The sequence below is a fragment of the Hyposmocoma kahamanoa genome, unplaced genomic scaffold (assembly GCF_003589595.1).
Source record: "Hyposmocoma kahamanoa isolate Upper Pololo Valley unplaced genomic scaffold, ASM358959v1 66, whole genome shotgun sequence".
NCBI lineage: Eukaryota > Metazoa > Arthropoda > Insecta > Lepidoptera > Cosmopterigidae > Hyposmocoma > Hyposmocoma kahamanoa.
Genome location: NW_020653854.1, coordinates 25,192,863 through 25,214,405, shown reverse-complemented (window position 1 = coordinate 25,214,405; position 21,543 = coordinate 25,192,863). Strand labels below are relative to the sequence as shown.

The 21,543-nt window shown below is 37.1% G+C and overlaps 1 protein-coding gene across 1 annotated transcript in view; it reads left to right on the top strand.

Annotated features, from left to right (window-relative positions):
* LOC113232083 overlaps positions 1 to 21,543 on the top strand; it is a 46,769-nt gene that overhangs the window by 17,184 nt on the left and 8,042 nt on the right. Inside the window, exons 3-5 of the mRNA XM_026466711.1 lie at positions 17,240 to 17,399; positions 17,991 to 18,127; positions 18,711 to 18,870. Of these exons, the coding sequence (XP_026322496.1) occupies positions 17,240 to 17,399; positions 17,991 to 18,127; positions 18,711 to 18,870 (457 nt within the window). The remainder of the gene's footprint in view (positions 1 to 17,239; positions 17,400 to 17,990; positions 18,128 to 18,710; positions 18,871 to 21,543) is intronic.

The window sequence follows — 21,543 nt, the reverse complement described above, 5'->3', positions numbered from 1 at the left end:
AACTATTTCCGTATCTTAAACCAAATTACAAAAGACTTTATCCTGGAAATTCCACTAATCACGAATTCAAAGTTTTTGTTCAAAGTGATAGAATATAATGTGATTTAAGTGAAACTGAAAACTTAAATATTGACTCCCGCCGCTTAAAAGACTATGTAAAAAACCCAAATATGTGAACTAAATTACTTAAAAGAAATTGAAAAAATGATGTATTACAACTACAATGGAAAATATTACTGAGTATCCCCATAATTAAACGAAGACATGGCTCAAAGAAATCCAAGCCAAAACTCTTAATAAAAAAACAACAAGGTTAACAAGTTACTGCACATTGTCGAGCATCTTCAGATCAGCTTTTGGTCATTATACATTTTATTTTCATTGGAATTACACATAGTTGCCAAGTTTTATTAAAATCGGTTAACGGAGAGTACGAGAGCCGGTTTGATAAATATGTGACTATAACGTTCAATTATTTTTTTTAAATTTATATTTAGAACTCTTTACTAAGCATTAATTAAATTTTTATTGAATTTATATTCAATTATTTTTTGTGAAATTACTCCACTAGTTTGTTATAATTATTAATACAAAGATCGAACACTCAGAAAAAACACTCAGAAAAAATTCCTTCGATCCGGTCCGATTCGAACCGACGTCTTCTTGCATACCGTTGCAGACGCTATACCAACTAAGCCACGGAACGAACCAACGGACCTCACGAACTTTTCTATGTGATAGATAGACAAAAAATAATTGAATATCAATCATTGACTTACAAATAAATGGACGACGGGTCTAATACAAAAACCACGAAAAAAATGTCGCAAGTCAACCTATTCGAAATTTAAATTGTAATGTCATCGCAGTATCGCGCTGTCAGTCGAACAAATGAAGACTAAAGCGGAGTTTGGCGCTCTGTATACGATTTTAGCGCGTTACAAGTGCGGACACTTTTTAGCGCGGGCCCTGACGTCCATATAATTGTAAGTCAATGATATCAATTCAATAAAAATTTAATTAATACAGTGAATAGCGACATCTCTCGCCAGGATTGGTAGCTGTAAAGGTACTAACTGGGTGATAAATCTGTTAAAGATTTCTCATAGATGGCGCTACGACTAAAAAGTTGTTGAAAGACCAAGTACAAAGACACGACGCAAGCACATAGAAAAATTCGTGAGGTCCGTTGGTTCGTTCCGAGGCTTAGTTGGTATAGCGTCTGGCACGGTATGCAAGAAGACGTCGGTTCGAATCCGACCGGATCGAAGGAATTTTTTCTGAGTGTTTTTTCTGAGTGTTCGATCTTTGTATTAATAATTATAACAAATCTTTACTAAGCAACAGACGTTACTTTTTTAAATTTAACGCGAAAAATTAATAGGAAATTGAATGAAAAAAGTTAGGTGAAGTCGATCCATTCTTTAGATGGAGAAAATGGAATTTCGAGTATTCCGTTTGTCATCTGCAATAAGCACATCTAAACTTGTCGAATTAAACGAACTCTTGCCACACCCCCACATTCACCAGTTTTGGCCCCATTTATCTTTTTATATGATTTTTTACCGATTTGCATCAAATGAGGAAGTAACACCTGAATCAGAGGCTTATTTTTCAATTTCACGTAAAAAATTTTTAAAATATTGAAAAAGAATGTCGCTGGTCAAGGTGTGTAGAGTTAAAAGGAGATTACGTAGAAAAATAAAACATAATTAAAAAAGTATATATTTGTTATGCTAGTCTGCAAAGTTCTTGTTTAACGCAAGTGCTATATTCCATCGGTTTCAAGACACGAGACGCAAAAAACTTTGCTGCCGAGCGAAACACAATTTTCAACCTCACTATAGCGAAGAAAATGGTAGATGAAAGAAAAACAGTTTAACACTAACAAATCAGTTTTAATAAACAAAATTAGTTATGTGATTAATAGATTCAGGCTACTTTGTGGAAGTCCATGTTAATAAATTTGCTACTCCGCGAACCCAAAGAAAGGTTAAATCGTGCAGCTATTTTGGTGCAGCACTGGGTTCGCGGAGTGGCAAATTAATTTACTTCCATTTTTATTAAATTAGTTATCGTTATCAATTTAATGTCAACAATAATAAAAATAAAATATACCAACGGATTTATATTACATAAATAATGTACGACAAATCGCGTAGTTGAACGTATCATTATGTTTATTTTTCATCGAAAGAAAAATTTTGGTGGACCACCATCGTCAAGTTCGAATTTCAAAAACGCGTTTGCGCGCAGATTTCTAATGAGAAAGAAAGCTTTTCCGAGCAGGTGAGGAAATGTTTTTTTTTCTTCTCAAAGTCATGGCCCAATCAAGCCTTAGCTTAAATTCAGTAAACCGGATTCATTCTCTAATTTGCCGCCCTTAGAGGTCGCATATTTTCTTCAAATTTAAATGGGACTACTATTGAGGTAGGGGGTACCTTCTAACAAAAAAGAATCATCGAAATCGGTTCAGGAATGTCGGAGTGATCACATGACATACACACGAAACAATTAAAAAAAATACAGTCGAATTGCGAGGCTCGTCCTTTTTTGAAGTCCGTTAAAAAGTACAAATCAACCAATTTGACCTGGGGCTTGCAAAAGGGTCCGGGTTTGTTTGAAGAAACAAATTTCGATGCAAGCTTTAGATCCGAAAAAAATAGTTTCATTTCGAGTTCTTAGGTTTTCGCGATTGTTACACATAGGAAATGAAATTATTTTTCCGGATTTAAATCGTGTATATTTGTTTTTTCAAACAAGCCGACGGTTCCCATGTCACGGTTGACTGACCTGTAAAGGGCCCGAAACGTCGGTTTGTTTGAATTTTTTGTTTGCGGAAACGTCAGTCGACGTTTCGGGCCCTTTACAGGTCCTATGGTCATGGGAAACATCGGAAATGTCGGTTTGTTTGAAAAAACAAATATACGCGATTTAAATCCGGAAAAATAGTTTCATTTCCTATAGTTTCATTTACTAAGAAGAAATCAGATTCAGAAAGGTTTATTGATTGATAATACGTCAATGCAAAACTAAGTAATGGATAGTTGCAAACTTTCGCATGCAATGCTTCTTGGTAACGACGTGACAACACATATAAAATAACAAGAAAAATACTGTGCAGCCTAGTGTGTTTCGAATCACGTGATCCGCCTTGTAACATACAAAATTTTCATAATTTTGATGTATTTACTCAGTCACAAAACTCAAACAATAAAAACAAGTTTAAAAATATAAATCAAATATGATGTTTTTTTTTATAATCTCAGACTCAACTCACTCAGATAGGTTGCAATTGCTAATTTCAGTCCAAAGTTCATGGATTTTTTTATTATAACAAGTGACGAGGTGAACAATCCGTGCGCCTGATGGTAAGCGACACGCCTGTCCATAACAGTTGCAGCGCCATTCGGAGCTTTAAATCGCAAAGATCTGAGAAAAAATCTGTGGGGCACTGCCACTGCGCCCGTCATCGTAACCCTGAGACATAAGTTGACAAGTCCCATGTGCCTGTAATTTCACCAGCACCTTTACCCTTCAAAACCGGAACACAGTAATGCTGACATTACTGCTTGGCGGCAGAAATAGTTAAGCTGGTAGCACTTCCCTGGACGAACTCTTTCACAAGAAACTGTATTGCTACTAAAAAATGGTACACCTTCGAAACTATTACAACTACATTCTCTTGAAGTAGAGCAGTTTTGTATGGTCTTGTTTGAGGCTGACGAGAAGGGCGTGGCCGGGCCATACAATTCACGCACATGATTCCAACGGACCATTGAGTCAACATATTTCGACAAAGTTTCTCCGCTACAAATTGGTTTTAACTGCCGTTTATCTAATCTAACTGGCTAACAAATAACAAACCGGCTAGAATGGCTGTCTGTTGCAACGTAAGGCGTTTTCGATAAACACTGAGTGACCACTTTCAATCATGATATACATACAGTATATTATACGTCTTTCTTAGATTACAAACTTTCTGTTTAAATTGCCCCTTAGGTCTTTTTGTGGTTTTTAACCAACTGGTTACGTACCAAACCAGAGAACAATAAATACAGTAGAAGTGCTTAGTTTGCGCGGCAGATGTGAAAACAGTTCGCGGAGTTCCGCAAACTTGAGGCTCCGTCCGCCATTTTCGTTTTGTATACGTTATCGTCGTCGAAAATGGTAGAAAAATGCTTTATTTAGCTATTTCACAAATTATAGTCCCACTTGTAATATTATCTGTGCTGTGATGTGTTCCGTATCATCATTATTTATTTAATTTTAATAAATTTTAAATATTTCTGTTTACCGTAACAATTTTTTTATTACCTATAAGAAACGAAAATAAACCTTACGCCGCTGACATATGGTCGCTTCTTTTTTGGAGAACTAAGTAAACATCACTCATTTGTTTTTGTTCAGCTATTAACCGATAGATGGCAGCACGTAACTTGCTATAATAGGTATTGAGGGCATTGAACTTTCAACGATGTACCAACAGGGTAAAGTTTAAATTACATTAACAGTCCAGAAGTTGTAACTATTTTTTAAACTTGAAAGTACGACCCATCATTATTATGATTTCACAGTGTTTCAAATTAGAAATGTGTGAGCGGTTACTATAGTAATCGAGGCTTAAGGAACTCCCATTGTTTTTTCTCCCGTGGTAAAAACGGTTGTAAGACTTGTTATAATTTTTATTACCTATCATGTAGGTATCTATAATGTCCCAGGGCGCGTCTCTCGGTGGAATGTTTTATATTTATGTCTTCTACCCATTGACATACAATTATATGGACGTCGGATCCGCGCTAAAAAGTGTCCGAACTTATAGGGCGTTAAAATCGTATACAGAGCGTCATTCACGATTTAGTATTCGTTTGTTCGACTGACAGCGAAGCAAGCAAAATTAGACAGTACTGCGATGACATTACAATTTAAATTCAACGTTTTAGCTCTTTCATATTCCTTTACATGTCACTACGTTTAAATAGGTTGACTTGGGACATTTTTTTCGTGGTTTTTGTATTAGACCCGTCGTCCATTTATTTGTAAGTCAATGCTTCTACCATTTTGTTTTCTATATTAATCATAAATAATTTGTAAAAGTTCCAATTCCGGTTGATTACTTAAATGCCGTCATTTTTATAAATGAATTGATTTGCTTCAATCTGTCATTATCATTATTCTATGTCTGCATCGCCACAGATAAATCTTTATGCAAACTAGACAAAACGTGGCAGCAACAAATAGAATTATCAGATAAACAATGAACAATGGGCTGTGATTGCCTGCGGAAGGGCAGACAATTTCCGGCAGATGGTCGTGAGAAAGCCACTCCATTTGCCAACGGTACAGCCTTAAGCATTGACAGGTGTTGTGATTTTGCGAAACAATCATGCTGCTCTGTTATATTTTTGTCAAAGTAACTAAAATGTTCTGGATCGGCCACTATCAACAAGCATCTTTTTAAAAATAAAGAATTTGCATTATGGTCATTCATTCATTCAGATCATTCGTTGACAAATCCCATGTGCCTGTAATTTCACCAGCACTACAAAACCGGAAACAGAACAGTAATTCTGACATTACTGCTTGGCGGCAGAAATAGGTAAGGTTATTTATTTTGGTCGCCAAGTAATGACGCTCACATTACTGCGTTTCGGTTTAATGTAAGGGTGCTGAATGGCAAGGGTGCTGTTGAAATTACAAGCACATGGGACTTGTCAACTCTATGTCTCACGGTGACACGGTGACGAGCACAGTTGCAGTACTCCTCAGATCTTTGCGCTTTAAAGCTCTGAGTGACACTGTAACTGTTATGAATAGACGTGTCGCTTGCCACCAAGCTCACGATTTATTATACAAGTATATAAACGTTACGAATAAACAACAATAGCCAGCAATACAGACAGAAACAAATGGCATCAACAAACAAAACCAAAATGAGTCAACGTACTCTATTTTCAAGTTAAAAGGTATATTTCGAATCCAAGAAAGCGATGCCTTATTCAGACAATGAAACACCGAGTAGATAAATATATATGAGTGTAAGGGTAAGTATGATGATGTGGTGATCATATAATATAATAATAATAATGACGCACACACTCAACATAGCCCCGCACTAGGGAAAACCCTGTGTCGCAGGTGCCATGGACACACACATAGACAACCACAAATTACACCCAAACCCACGAGAGAAATAAATGTAGGCCATACAAATATTTCTCCCGTCCCGGGAACCGAACCTGAGACCCCTGTGAGGCAGTCCGTCATGGTAACCGTTCGGCCATAGGAGGCAGTTTATATAAAAGGCATACTGCAGTAAGCAATAACCTAAGGTGAAAGTTAAAATAAATTGTAATATTTTATTAACTGCGGGCGCTGTGATCGGTTTCAACTACTCCAATACGATTATAGATAATGGGGATGTGGGCTTGATTATGCATCGGATAAACAAGTGCCTCGTAGTGAGTGCACTGCGCGTACTTCCGGCAGATGTCGTGTGAACCACGATTGCTATCACGGTGAAACTTTACACCTTGTATTATCAACAAGCTTTTACTTAACTTCATTATTGAATATCACGACATTTTACCACCATGACATTTTTTTTATGAAATTACTCCACTAGTTTCTTATAATTATTAATACAAAGATGGAACATAGAGAAAAATCCCTTTCATCCGATTGGATTCGAACCAACTCCTTCAGCATACCGTGGCTGACGCTCTTGAACTACGGAACGAACCACCAGACCTTACGAATTTTTTCCTATGATTTTTCCATACGTTTGTCGCAGACCTTTGTTTTTGTTTTTTTTAACGTAACGTTTCATGTAATCACATAACCCAGTAATTCTTAGGAAAATTATCTTTAAATATATCATCGCTAGCATTAACACGCGGGATTAGTGATTATGACGAATTAGTAATTACAGAATGACCAAAAAAGTCATAAAATCTATATTGGGGTTAGAGCATCGAGTATATAACCAGAAATAGAGGCGAAACAAGGGCCATACATTCCTGGTAACATTCAGTGATACATCACTCATAAATATCAACTCGTTTGCACTAAAATTACAAATTAGAAAGCTGATATAGTACAGCGCCAACAACTGACCTGTGTGTACGTCTCCCTATATTCCAAAAATATTCTTTATTTATTGTAACAAAGACAATATCCTAACAATGGCGCGCTGTTCCATTCGGTGGTGTGGGGGAAAAACAACAAAACATCTAATTACAAAACAAACGGAATCTAATTTCATCGAAAATTTAATATTAAATATGTAATTTTGCAATTTTCGTCCATTATAGCAAAGCTCAAGTTAACTGGTCGATTTGAAGTTAAACAATTGACGACTCCCGTCAATTGTTTCGAATTCGGGCTGGCCAATCGGAACGCAGTTGTCACAGTAATGATATGACAGAATAGTTTTCAAACAAATTAAATGACATTGCGTCTCTATTTCTGCTTATGTACTCGATGGGTTAGTTAAACAACAGATTTTTAAGTTTTTACACTGACATTTGAGAGTAAGTAGATTGACAAAGGTAACTGTTCATTTAATTCATTTATTTGTTAAATTTTCTGTGCTTATAATTGCTAGTAGCAGTAGAGCTCCTTGTGAAAAGTTCGTCAATGGATGTAATATGAGCATTACTGCATCCTGGTTTTGAAGGGCCAGGTACTGATGAAATTACAGGCAGGCGAGACTTGTCAACTCGTGCCTCAAAGTGACAGGCGTAGTGGCAGTGTCCTTCAGAACTTTGTGACTTAAAGCTCTGAGCGGCACTGCAACTGCTGCGGACTGGCGTCTTGGTTTAACACCAGGTGCACGACTTGTCCGTCCCATTATTAGGTATCATAAAAAAACATGAAATTTGTGCTAATTGGTGTTGAGTACCTACAACTGTTTTTTAATCCGGTGAAAATAAGCCTGACCTCAATAACTAGGCTCTATAATTTAGCTGTCACCTGCATTTCTTGGCGATTGTTCAACTCTCCTGAGTGTACTGGAAGGCGTGAGCTGTGTACTCAGTACAGCCCCCAGGGTATGCAAACCAGTAATCGATTTTACAGCTTTCTCCCGGTCAATGGAGCACATGGATAAATCTTTGCATGAGTCATTGCTTTGCATTGTGATCATGCGTCAAAATGTGATTATTAAGACTGGATATATTTGTATGAGCCGGAGAAATAGCGGGTGTTGAGCTGTAAGAGTAAAATTAATATTTATGGATCCGTTTTTAAAAAAGGGGTTCTCAGTTCGACTGTTTTTTTCGTGAATGTTCGCGATATTTGTGAACAGATTTTGATGATTCTTTTTTGTTGGAAAGAGGATACTTCAGTATTGATCCCATTTAAATTTGAATATTCCACCTCTAGGAGTGGCAAACTAGGGGACGGATCTGGTTTTGCGCGCTTTCCGTTAACATATATTTATATAAAGAAGTTACAATTATTTGTAAAGGTAGGAGGTTTGTTTGCCGTACATTCAATCTTACAGCTGAGTGGAACTCTGTGTTGTTTTGTATGTTTCAAACGAATAGCCTGAATATTTATAAGGTTTGAAGTTTCACCATCACTCACATAGTGAACAGGCGTCTTGTAAGCGAGCGCCTAGCACGGAATTTGTCCTAGGCGAGTGCGTAACGTCCTTGCCTGCGTCTACACTTAGCTGTGAGAGACGTTATCCTACCTATAATAAAAATCATTTGCCACCATTGACCTACCAACTAGGTCAATGTTTGGGTTTATTTTTTATTAATTCTCAGGGAACCTTTACGTCGATGTTTATGGGAATATATAAAGATATAGGTATTATATATATATATTTATTTAGCTTAACTTCGTGTTCTTGTAGAACGCATCTTTTACCTTAATTTATTTATTTACATTGTAAAGTAAATATATATAAAAAATAAACATCGTCGATTAACCTTCTAATGCTTAAAGGGTCTGTTGAAAGCATTGACTTACAAATAAAGTCAATGGTTGAAAGTTTTTTTTTATAATATCAAGTGACGGGACGAACAAGTCGTGTGCCTGGTAGTAAACTACACGTCTGTCCACAATAGTTGTAGTGCCACTCGCAAAGATCTGAGGGGCACTGCCACTGCGCCTGTCACCTTGAGACATAACTTGACGAGTCACCTTAAGTCTCAAGTCACCAGCACCCTAACCCTTCAAAACCGGAACGCAGTAATGCTCGCATTACCTACTGCTTGGCGGCAGGATTCTACTCTACTGCTACTAAAGTTGTCATCATAATTCTTATTTTAATATACATATAGTGAAACGAAATGCTTTTCCAGTGGTATTTACTCGGCGAATCAGATCTACTGAGAAACCAGCCTATCTACAGGTAGGACTGTATTTTTTACTATTTAAATTAGATTACAAATTACTTATATGCATACTAAGCACTTGCAAGTAACTTTCTATGACTGAAACAAGGATATGTAGACCGAAGAAAAGTGAGAAATTATATAGACGTTACTTCATCTAACAATGAAATTAGGTATAAGGCTGAATGTTAATTTATCATAATAATAATAATAATAAAATAAAATAAAAACAAAAAGACATTTATTTCTCCACAAAACTGGAGAAACTCAATACTTATACACTAATAGAAAAAACAAAAGAGTGATGTGGACAAAAAGGTTAAATACTCAGCATTGCTGATTTTCAATCTTCACCTATAGCTATCTCTTCGCTTGCTGCACCAAGTTAACATGCGGAGTCAAGTAATAACCCATCAACTAGTAATAAGTTTAGTTATAAGTAATATTGTGCCAAACAACCACAACAATTGCCTGGTCTAGGGAATTCCCTACTGTGAGTACCAGAGCAACTGAATTCAATCTGGGGCACTTCCCAGAACATCCAGAACCAATTTAAAAAAGTTCATTTCCTAATTGGTCCTGCCGTGAATCGAAATCGGGGTTTTTGCATCCAGCGCAGTGCAAACCGTTGAACTGAGGTCGTCGAACTGTAACCTAAATAGGTCTAACTTTTTCTATTGATAAAGACATTTCAAAACAAAGCAAGTCTTAGGGAAGGTAGTAAGTCAAGGGGTATTTTTAACCGACTTTCGTTTGCATTATATTTTTGTATGTATACTACAGATTACTCCGGCATATTGTGAACCGTTTTGATGATTCTTTTTTTTTGTTGGAAAGAGATACCTCAGTATTGATCCCATTTCAATTTGAAGAAGATATTCCATAACTAAGGGTAGATAGAACTAGGGGATGAATCCGGTTTGGCATGGGTTCCGCGCACTTTCCAGTAACCGATTTCAATAAAACTTGGTAAACAGATGTAATTCCACGAAATTTTGAAGTTGGTTTTTTTTTAAATAAAAAAATTATACTTCAATATCGGAAAACCCTGAGAAAATATCTTTACGTCAACGTCGCTCATATTAAATTTCATTGCACATGGAAGTTAATTCGTTGATAACCATCAATTTGCATTCTTATTTTTATTATAGTGCTAATAAAAGCAGAAAAGAATCAATTTGTACGGACTTTCTCCCACCGGGTCACTAGACTAGGCGCTTGACTAAATCTGTGACCAATAAATCATACACATCAAACCGTTGTTGTTGAGTGAAGAAAACGAGCAGCTATATTGTGGAATCGAGTATAACTGTAAATAGGGTGATAATTTTAATAGTCGCAATCTCTGAGGTCCCGGGTTCGAAACCCGGCCGGGTAGAAAACTAACTTTTCTATATTGTCTTGTGTTTGGGAGTTTGTGGTACCGTTGTTTCCGATTTCCTTAACACAAGCGCTTTAGTTAATTACTTTGGGATCCGAGCAACGTTTGTGATGTTGTCTAATATTTATTATTATTATAATAATTTTGTTTTTTTTACAAATTACTGCAAAAAAATTTTGCCGTATACAAAATAGTACACAATTCATTGCGGCATAGGATCGGATTACGCTGGTTAGAAAAAGCTTGTATGTCCATGCACAGTGTATTATTATAGAGGCCATTATTCGGACACGAGCTTTTTATTCCAAAAACTTGTAGAACTAATTATTGAAAGCGTCAAGAATAGATCCCCAGAGTGGCAATTGTGCATACACACATCAAAAAAAGTTTGCGATCAATAGCATAAGCTCCTATAATTCTTTAAATTTAACTTTATCAAGACAAAATCTATGTTGTATGCTTTCTTTAAATAGGAATACCCTGTTTGAAATTAAAATATAAAACTATTTTTTATTATTTATTTTAAAAAATTGAGCCATTAATCATAATGTAATAGTGATAGAAATTTCATAGAAAGAAAAAGACTGTTCAATTAAACTTAATCAACAATTTATTATTAAAAGGTGTGAATTCAATATAAAATGACTCCTCCCCTGGCTCGAATACATGCGAAGATACTCCTGGGCATGCTGAGGATCAAGTTATCCAGCATTTCCTGGGGTAACCTATCCCATTCTTCAATAGCGGCTTCCCTGAGCTCTGGAACTGTCTGGGGACGTGGCTCACGGTTCCATACTTGAGCATCCCACGCGTGCTCTAGTGGGTTTAAGTCGGGCGAGCCGGCAGGCCAGTCTAATCGTGTGATATCGTATTCTTGAAGAGCAGCATTGACTCGTTGAGCTCGATGTGCGGGCGCATTATCATCGACCAGTACAAATTGGTGCCCATGGTTTACTCGGAATGGTCTGACGATATCATCAATAGCAACTGCTTTGTACATGTCTGCTGTCATGAAGCCCCGATACGGGATCAAAGGCGTTCTAGCTCTAATCATAATGCCACCCCAAAAGGACACCGATTTTCCGCCTTGCTGAACTGTTCCAGTGGCAGTTCTTTGTCTTTCACGGTCGCCTGGTCTTCTCCAGACACGGACACGTCGGTTATCTGGATGAGTGCTGATTCGGGATTCGTCAACGAAGAGACAGTTTTGACAAATGTTTTCGTCCTCACCTTCTTCATTTTGCCGAAGTCTAGCCCACTGCAATCTTCGTTATTGACGTTGCCGGGAATTGAGCGGAGCTCGCCAAGACCTCCGTGCTCGTAATCCAGCCTGGTGCAAGCAATTGCGAACGGTCTGCGTGCTAACTTCAAGCCCAGAGGCAGCCCTGACTTCTGCTTTTATTTTAGTGGCGTTGATTGTTGGATCACGGGCTGCCAGCAATCTAATATAGCGCTTTTGGGCAGCTGTCAAAACAGTTGGGCGACCGCTGCGGGGTCGGTCAGCTAAATTCCCCATTCCGTGATACCTCTGCAACGTAGCCACGACACAGGATTGGGATATAGCAAGTCTGCGTGCTATTACTCTCGTGGTGTATCCTTCTTCCCACAAAGTTACTATTCTAGCTCGTAAAACCTCTGATAATCCTCTTGGCATTTTTTCAATCACAACTTTCCGCGAAAAATATCTTGAATCGCTTATAATTGACTAAATCAGATTTCTGAATGAGCGTAAGCTAGGACTGAAAGCCTTTTTATATGAAAAAACAATTGAACGGGGTCATTGTTTTATGTTCTAATTTATTTTTAAATAAAGAATCTAAAAAGAAGAAAAAATCATAATATAATCTACAGTAACAAAAAATATTTCAGTTTTTCGAAGTGATCGCAAACTTTTTTTGATGTGTGTAGTTATGGAGAAAATAGTTTTTGACGTATGCATAATTTTTTTTGTTTGCTTTGTTTTGTTAGTTTTGTTAACAAAATGTTGGTTTGTTTGAAAAACCAAATAACGCGATTTAGGTTCTACAAAATAGTTTCGTTTCCTACGTGTGACAATCGCGAAAACCTCAGAAATCGACATTTAAATAAACTTTTAGTGATAAAAAAAATCCTACACTAAAACTAAAACCGTATAAACCTGTCATGTATAGTCTGAAAGTACTTCTTAAGCTGCATCTCTAAGATCCTTATGAAGCTCGTATCTTCAATAGATTCAGAGAAATAAATAATTTTTAAATTTTCGTTCTAATATTCTTTCTCGAAAATTCCGTCGTATTTGGAAGAGATATTTACATCATTATTAAGGTCTCATATTCTTCATTACCTCACAAAAAAAATCAAATCCATATCTCATGGAGCCTAGAAGATATAGCCAGTTAGTTGTAGTCTGTTTTTCAGGGTTGTCACTTTCATAAGGTACTTTTATAATGACTCCTTAAACCAGTCATTTGTTTACAAATTGTGAATTTTTAATACATTTGTCCTGATAAATATTACCAGTAATAATTTATACGATTTTCAATTGTGCTGAAGAAATTAAGTCTTATTTGCCGTCAGGTAAATAATAAAAATTTACTAGTCTCTCCTATAAGCCTTACGTTACTTCCAACTAGCTTGGGTTATTCATGAGACACGCCAACACGTATTAATCCTAACTTTAACTTACTTGACCGGCTCAAGCACCGTTAAGCACACTAGCCTAAAGCCTGACCTACTGATTCAACTTAACATGTCAAGTATTTCCACTTAAGTTTGCTTATTTGTACATTGATAATACGGTACTTACACTTTGCCAAGTAACTTAACATATTATCTTATGTTAATAAAATATTAACTTAACTAAGTATAACGGTATTACTCAAGTTAGAGATAAGTGAACTTGGGTAACGTTTGAAGTACGCTTTCGAAATTAAGTGACAGGTTTTCTTTCTTATTTTTGGCCATCATTTCCTATACAGTGACAAAAATGGTCGTAAAATAAGAATTTTTACGTTTAAAGAAATAATAAAGACGTTAATAACGTCGTATATTCTTTTTAAAATTTTCGGAACCCATAGATACGTATAAGTTTATAAAGAATTATGGCTGATGTCTTATAAGCTGTAGTAGTAAGTAACGGTTCGGTTTTATTTAATAATAATACTTTATTTCGGACCAACAACAGTTATCCATAGGTTGTTAGTAAAGAACTTAGGAATAAGGTTAGTATGATGCTATTCAAATGCTAAAATTAAAATAAAATAAGAACATGTAAAAAAAAATTATACAATTAAAATTCAAAAATATACAACCACGATTAAATCGACTCACCCGAAGAACAAAGACCTATGTGCAAGATTGCTTATTCTCAGGACATCGTACATTTTGTACGTTGTTCTTAACTGTGGATATCAAATCGACTGTTGTTCGATTTTATATTTCCGAAACGAAATGATACATAAAATTCTGAGAACACCTACAGCTAGGTCTTATTTTGAATAACGAGTTTATATATTTATCCTCTTTTCGTTGTATAATCACATCGGACTCTTTTCTTCGGATGAGTCGAAATATAAACTTATAAAGTTGAGACTGTTTAACATTGACTTACAAATAAATGGACGACGGGTCTAATACAAAAACCACGAAAAAAATGTCCCAAGTCAACCTATTTAAACGTAGTGGCATGTAAAGGAATATGAAAAAGCTAAAACGTTGAATTTAAATTGTAATGTCATCGCAGTACTGTCTAATTTTGCTTGCTTCGCTGTCAGTCGAACAAACGAAGACTAGAGCGTGAATGACGCTCTGTATACGATTTTAACGCCCTATAAGTTCGGACACTTTTTAGCGCGGACCCGACGTCCATATAATTGTAAGTCAATGTTGTTTAAACATAAAATTGAAATTAATCTAACACACTTATGTAAACTTAAACTAAACCACCACATGAAGTTTCATCCAGTGGGCCTGGATGGGGCAGTCAATTTTATCTACCACAACTTTTAGAATGCTGTTGGGGCCCACGTACCCACGTACACGTCGCCAAAGTGAGGGAACCCGCTTCCTCAGAATGTCATGAAAGCCATCTGTGCGTGTCTCAGCGAACATGCCTGAAGCGCTACAGTGTCGTGGTAACCCCAACAACATCCTAAACTAGTTGTTATATTGTACCCTCAGCGTATTTAGGGTCACCTTATTATATTTCACCCACAGGATACACGTGTAGAAGGTTTGACAGTATGCTTTAAAAAGATGTCTTTTGATTTTTGTTAACAATTTACAATGTCTGTCTTCATCATTATATTTAAGAACCAGGCTCTTATGTGTGTAGCTTCCTCCACTCCTCAACTTCAACTTTTGTATCTATGGCTCCGTCGTTTTGCGCGACGATTTCGCCAACGTCAGGGTTGAAAGACATGTAGTGCGGTGGTGAGATATATTGCCGGTTATTAAAATACTTAGGCGGTTATTAAGCACATTGACGGTTATATATATATTAATGACATTACAAAAATATGCTTCATATCCAGGCACTTAAACCTCTTTACAGCTGTTCACTTTGACGTTCTTGTTTTTTTTAATTTTTTTTTTACACACTCAGCTTTGTTTTCGTGGACGAGCAACAGGGACACTGGCTTTATTTCAGAATTAATTTTTTTACAAACGAAATTTGAAGCCATTTGAAAATGTACATCGTATAGTACACGTATTCTATGTAGTTCAGTTAAATATAAAAAAAGCATTGGTATATGTAAAATACCTATGAATACAACTGTTTTCTTGTACAATTTCGAGGTAAGTTTGTTTCTTTTTTTACCGTGAAAATTTTTAGAAATCGTGGTTTCATACCGTTATACTACTAAGTGTATACCTCAATTTTACTATATTTTTTTTTCAAAGTGGTTGATGCAACACTTTCACTTATGCGTAATCAACCAAAGCTATTTGAGGTTGTATAGGCTCTTAATAGTCACCATAAATACCAAATACAAAAACTTTCTGTAAATCAAAAGCATCAGTTATGCATATTTTTTAATCCATAAAAGTATTATAATGACCAACATCAATCTGTCTGAGGTGGACCACCACGATTTTCTATTTTTAGCTCCAGACACAAAAAGAGGAGATTTATAAATTTGTAGCCTTTGTCTGCTGCGTACCTGTGTGTCTGTATGTGGCTTCGTAGCCCTAAAACGGATGGACTGACCTCAAAGCGGTTTATTTGAAGTCTAATTTCATCGGGATGGTTCTTAAACCTACGTGTGATGGACAATTGTCCAGCCGTTTAAAGATCACCAGTTCTTTTCTCAGTATAGGGATCTCGGATTGACATGAAATTTGTTATATTAAGGAAATCCGATGACACTACAATGACGTGGTAATCTTGATCTGATACTGGAACCAGGGTCTCAGTTTTCATTTGACAGTAATTGTTTCGGACAAATGTCGGACGGTGAACAAGACAGCCGGCAGACTGTCCAACTCCTCAGTTACTTACAGTAGAACTATCGTGTGTCGGCTTATAAAATTAAATACAAACACAAAATTATTTATTTCTCCTCACACAGCTAAAAGACTACAAAAAGGTACTTATATTAGTTAGTTACATTTGTGGGAGACTGGAGCCTAAACTAAGTCTAGCCTGTATAGGTCTCCAGGCACCCACCCCGCGTGTAGTTTAACACATTAAGTGGATAATGGAGAGACAAGAGAGACTACATTAAAAATTATATTATACTAACCTTAGAGCCAAGTCCAAACTCATGGTACCACGATTTCGTTTAACCGTAGCAAAAGACCCTTTTATGGGGAACTGTACACGTTATTACAATAATATTCCGGAGCATATAATTAGATAAGATTATCATTTCCTGTATTTTTTAGTTTATTAATTTTAATTCAAAAGTCATATTACAAAATTGAAGACTGTGACAGACTAAGCATGGAAAGACGACATAGCACCAGGTTACACACAAATTAGATTCAAAGTGAATTCCACGCGTGCGTGCGTGCGAAGGGGCGTGCGTGCGTGCGTACGTGAGTGCGTGCGTGCGTGCGTGCGTGCGTTCATGCGTGCGTGCGTGCGTGCGTGCGTGCATGTGTGTGCATTGGACTCGACTAGTTGTTGACTTAAAGATTAAGACTTTATTGACTTTGTATCGCTTTTTTTAAATTTATTCAGGTGGCCCACGGGCACGAAGTATTAAATACATGCAAAATATTGTAGTTTATTTTAAATCAAAATATGTAGTACAATGGTTAACTTAATGTTAAATGTGTGCTCATTCATTACCGATGATTTAAACTCGTTTGTAAAAAACCATTAAAGAATAATTAAGAACACACGCTTCTTTGACCAAAGAACGGTTTTTCTATTTCGTATGATCAATCAAGAGTTTCCTGTAAAAAAGCGATGGCGGTATGGATGCACCAGGAGCCACGGAGGCAATGCGTCTCACTACCGCTAACAAATCTCCTTGAACATCATTTCACGATTGTTGATCTACAACGAGGTACTTATTATACACAGGTACAACGTCATGCAGCAGCGTAAACAACCCCCACAAGTCCGAAGACAGCACCCTGCCGAGCCTGGTGAAGGAGGTAGAAGACAACAGTCGATACAAGACTTTTGAGGCCAACGTTACTTTGCTGAAGCTACTCGTTAGTGATAAGAATGGAGTTAGCAAGTGAGTTGTATATTTTTTTTTTTGTAATATCAAGTGACGGGACGAACAAGTCGTGCGCCTGATGGTAAGCTAAATGCCTGCCCATAACAGTTGCAGTGCCACTCAGAGCTTCAAATCGCAAAGATCTGAGGGGCACTGCCACTGCGCCCGTTACCCTGAGACATAGGTTGACAAGTCCCATATGTTTGCAATTTCACCAGGACCCTTATATTCCTTTACCATCGTCATTCTATTATATCCCATCACAGTCTCTTTTAGGGAGACCGGAACCAATGAGGGTTGGAAACTTCACATGTTTTTCAAGTGTTGTGAACCGTCTTCAACATGTAAGCTTTATTATGATATTTTCTTCACCATCAGAGAGAAATATTTCTTTTAAACGTTCACAAATGTATGTAAGTTAATAAATAAAATCACAGGTACAGGTCGCCATAGGGCTTCGAACAGTTGACTTCTCAAGCAACCGTTTTCCCACTGAGCTAACACCGCCACTTTGTAAGAGTAGGTGAAGGACTGTTATAAGTTAAGAAATAGAAAGAAAACGATTTCATCTTGAAGTAGGGTTTTAAGATTTAAATACTCCTGTTAAAGGTCTGAAGTTTTCGACATGCTGCACTCTCGCGACGACAACCCGAGCCATATTGACCTGCCGGTCTTCCCCGAGGACTCGGAGGTGGCGAAAGTCGATGTTCCCGACGCCCCGAAGTCACAGGCTGAGTTCTTGCAAGGTGCGTTGCCAAAAGGCAAAACAGTTTCCAGTGTCTAATAAATAAATACACTTATGTTAATTTAAGAGTCTAAAAAACCTCAATTGGTTATATCAATCACTTTAGAAAAAATGTGTAGTAAAATTGAGGATATATACGGATTACTATATGCTGTGAAAATAACATTAATAAAAATTTTCGCCATATAAAAAAATCACAAACTTGCCCCTACATTTTATAGGTACTTTGCATATATCAATGATTTTTTTTTATATCAACTGTACTAAATAGAACACGTATGGTATACGATATGCATTTTCCAAATGGCTATAATTTCGTTTGTAAAAAAATAAACTGTGAAATAAAGTCAGTGTCCCTACCGCTCGATCCGAGCACAATTAACCGTATTAGTACGAAAAAAATTTAATTCTAGCTGAGGTAGTATAGACTTAATGTTAAATGGTCCAAAAATACCAAATTACTTTAAGAAATACCACCCCCCTAAGATTGTAACAATACAGGAGTTACTTGAAAATAGTCACGCAAGTTGCCGTCTAACTTCTGGATTTCTTTAAAGTTCCACTACTAATAATTTTCTTTACAGCACCAGAAGACGAAGTTTCAAAAGACAAGCCGAAGCTGATGCAATACTCGAGCGCTCGCGGCGAACCGATCGGTGCAGCCGCCGGCATTATGGTCGTGGTGACTTGCAGCATTGTGCTCTTGGGGTACACGATACTCGTAGTTTGGAGGAGGATTTACTTGTGAGTCGTTCTTTGTATTTATTAACCGACTTCAAAAAACAAAGGAGGAGGTTCTCAATTCGTCTATGTTATATGTTATGGAAAGAGGGTACCTCAGGAGTTGAAAAAAATATTCCTCTAAGGGTGGCTGACTATGGGATTGGAAAAACATAGACAAACTTTTACTTTTATTTTTTAATAATATCATGTGACGGGACAAACAAGTCGTACGCCTGATGGTAAGCTACACACCTGTCCATAACAGTTGCAGTGCCACTCAGAGCTTTAAATCGCAAAGATCTGAGGGGCACTGCCACTGCGCCCGTCACCCTGAGACCTAACTTGACAAGTCCAATGTGCCTGTAATGTCACCAGCACCCTACATGCACCCACTACATTCTGTGTCTTATAAAATATACAGCATGTAAGTTACGGGCATATACAGCTATTACGAAATATAGCATGCAAGAATTTTAAATTGAAAAGAAATTAAATAAATATATCTGCACAACATAAACTCTTACAAAACAACCCAGGATGTCTACTCTCGTTCTCTATCCGACATCCATCCGAAACAATTACTGTCAAATGAGTAATAATACTCGACCAAAATAAAAAAAAAACAATGCCAAGTATGAAGCTTCACTCGCGTCATGCTTTTAATTTGATCGAGTATTAGGTATTTATTGACAGTATTTTTTTTTTAAATGAATGTACAGGTCCATGAACAGTCGTTACGTTCAGTTTAAATACACACATCAAAAGTGTCTAGGGATCAAGTACCTACGTTTAAGAGTATTGCTGCAATTAGGGTTAATTATATTAACTTTTTTGTATCGCTATTGATACTTTTTAGTGAGTTTTAACATTTAAATAAGGAATATTGTTTAAAATTCGATATTAAGAAGAAAATCGATTGTCAATGTGGTTTTGTATAAAAATGAGTTATAGCGTTTTGACAAAATCATTACAATATCTGCATCGGAACCGAAACAATTTACATTATTATGGAGAGACGACATCATTTAACCCGAGAAGTGATGATGCGAGCCGTCGGAATGTTGGAAGCTGGTTCCAGGCAACGTGCTGTGGCTTTCACTCTTAACACTACACAGAGCGTCATAAGTCGCCTCTGGACGCGCTATCGCATGACCGGCAGCGTGGCCGAGCGACATGGAGGACGATCTCGCATCACGACTCGCAGACAGGACCGGTATATCCAAAATACTGCTCGACGGAATCGTACCATGACCGCCATGATGTTGGTTACGAGGCTCCACAGCTCCTCAGGCTTGCTAATAAGCGATCAAACAATCCGAAATCGTTTACGTGAAGTGGGTCTGCGATCCCGAAGGCCGCTCAGAGTTCCACCTATTGCACCCTGCAATCGCAGGACCCGTTTACGATGGGCTCGCGAACACAGAAACTGGGAGGAAGAAGACTGGCGCTATGTGTGCTTTTCGGATGAATCCCGCTTCGGTATGAGACCGGATACAAGACGTACTCGAGTTTGGAGAACATCTGGACGTCATGAACGTTTGAGATATTGTCAGGAAGTTCATCCATATGGTGGGGGAACAATAATGATATGGGCCGGTATTTGGATCGGCGGAAGAACCGATCTCATTTGGATCAGGGGTAACCTCAATGCTCAAGTTTACGCAGAGAGGATTGTTTCAGATGTTATCATCCCTTTGCGAGGCCAGTTGGGTGATTCATTTCAACTAATGCATGACAACGCACGTCCACACACGGCTAGAGTCGTAACACGCATTCTTGCCGAAGCTCGTATCAACGTTCTGCCGTGGCCTGCTCAATCGCCAGACCTCAATCCAATTGAGCACGCATAGGATATGCTTCAAAGAAGAGCTGTGCCGAGTATGCATACCGTACATACTCAACAACAATATTTTGACTTGTTACAAAACACATGGGCGGCCATTCCTCAAAGTGATTTTGATGAACTCATCTTAAGCATGCCAAATCGCTGTAATTGTGTGATTCGTGTTAATGGTGGAAATACAGATTATTAATTTTCTTACCTTTACAATAAAAATGAGCAAAATCATCATTTTCGCCATTTTTTTGTCATTTAATTGACGCCGTTAATTTGAGTTTTTTCCCACAATTTGCAAAAACGTCAATTTTAGTTTATTTTTATTAAATATAGGGGTAAGCGGTTAAATAAAACATAAGCATTAAAGTAAGAAGTCGTCCTGGAAGACTGGATTTGGTAAATATTGCTTAAATAATTTTTATTTCAAAAATATTCACTTGATCCCTAGACACTTTTGATGTGTGTATATCATATAAGTGGCGACAGAAGTTAACTTCATCTGAGTTAACATCATTGAAAATACTCATGCCTTGAAGTACGTACCTATACTCCTTAATATTTATCTGGATAGTATGACGCATATTCAACTTCGTGAACTAGTGATGGGACATGATCGATGTTAAAATATATCGCTATTATAATAACATAATAATAACTGAAACCAACTCGTATAAATCATTGATAGACAAACCAAAAAAAAATTTGAAAGACACAAAGGAAAAAGATATAGATTAACACGGTTTAAAAAGGATAATTAATACCACTGTGCAAACTGGACATTAAAATTAGAATCGTATATATCGTACGCGCCAGCCGCCATTTTGATTTACTGGAGGTGACAAAAAGTATTCTACATT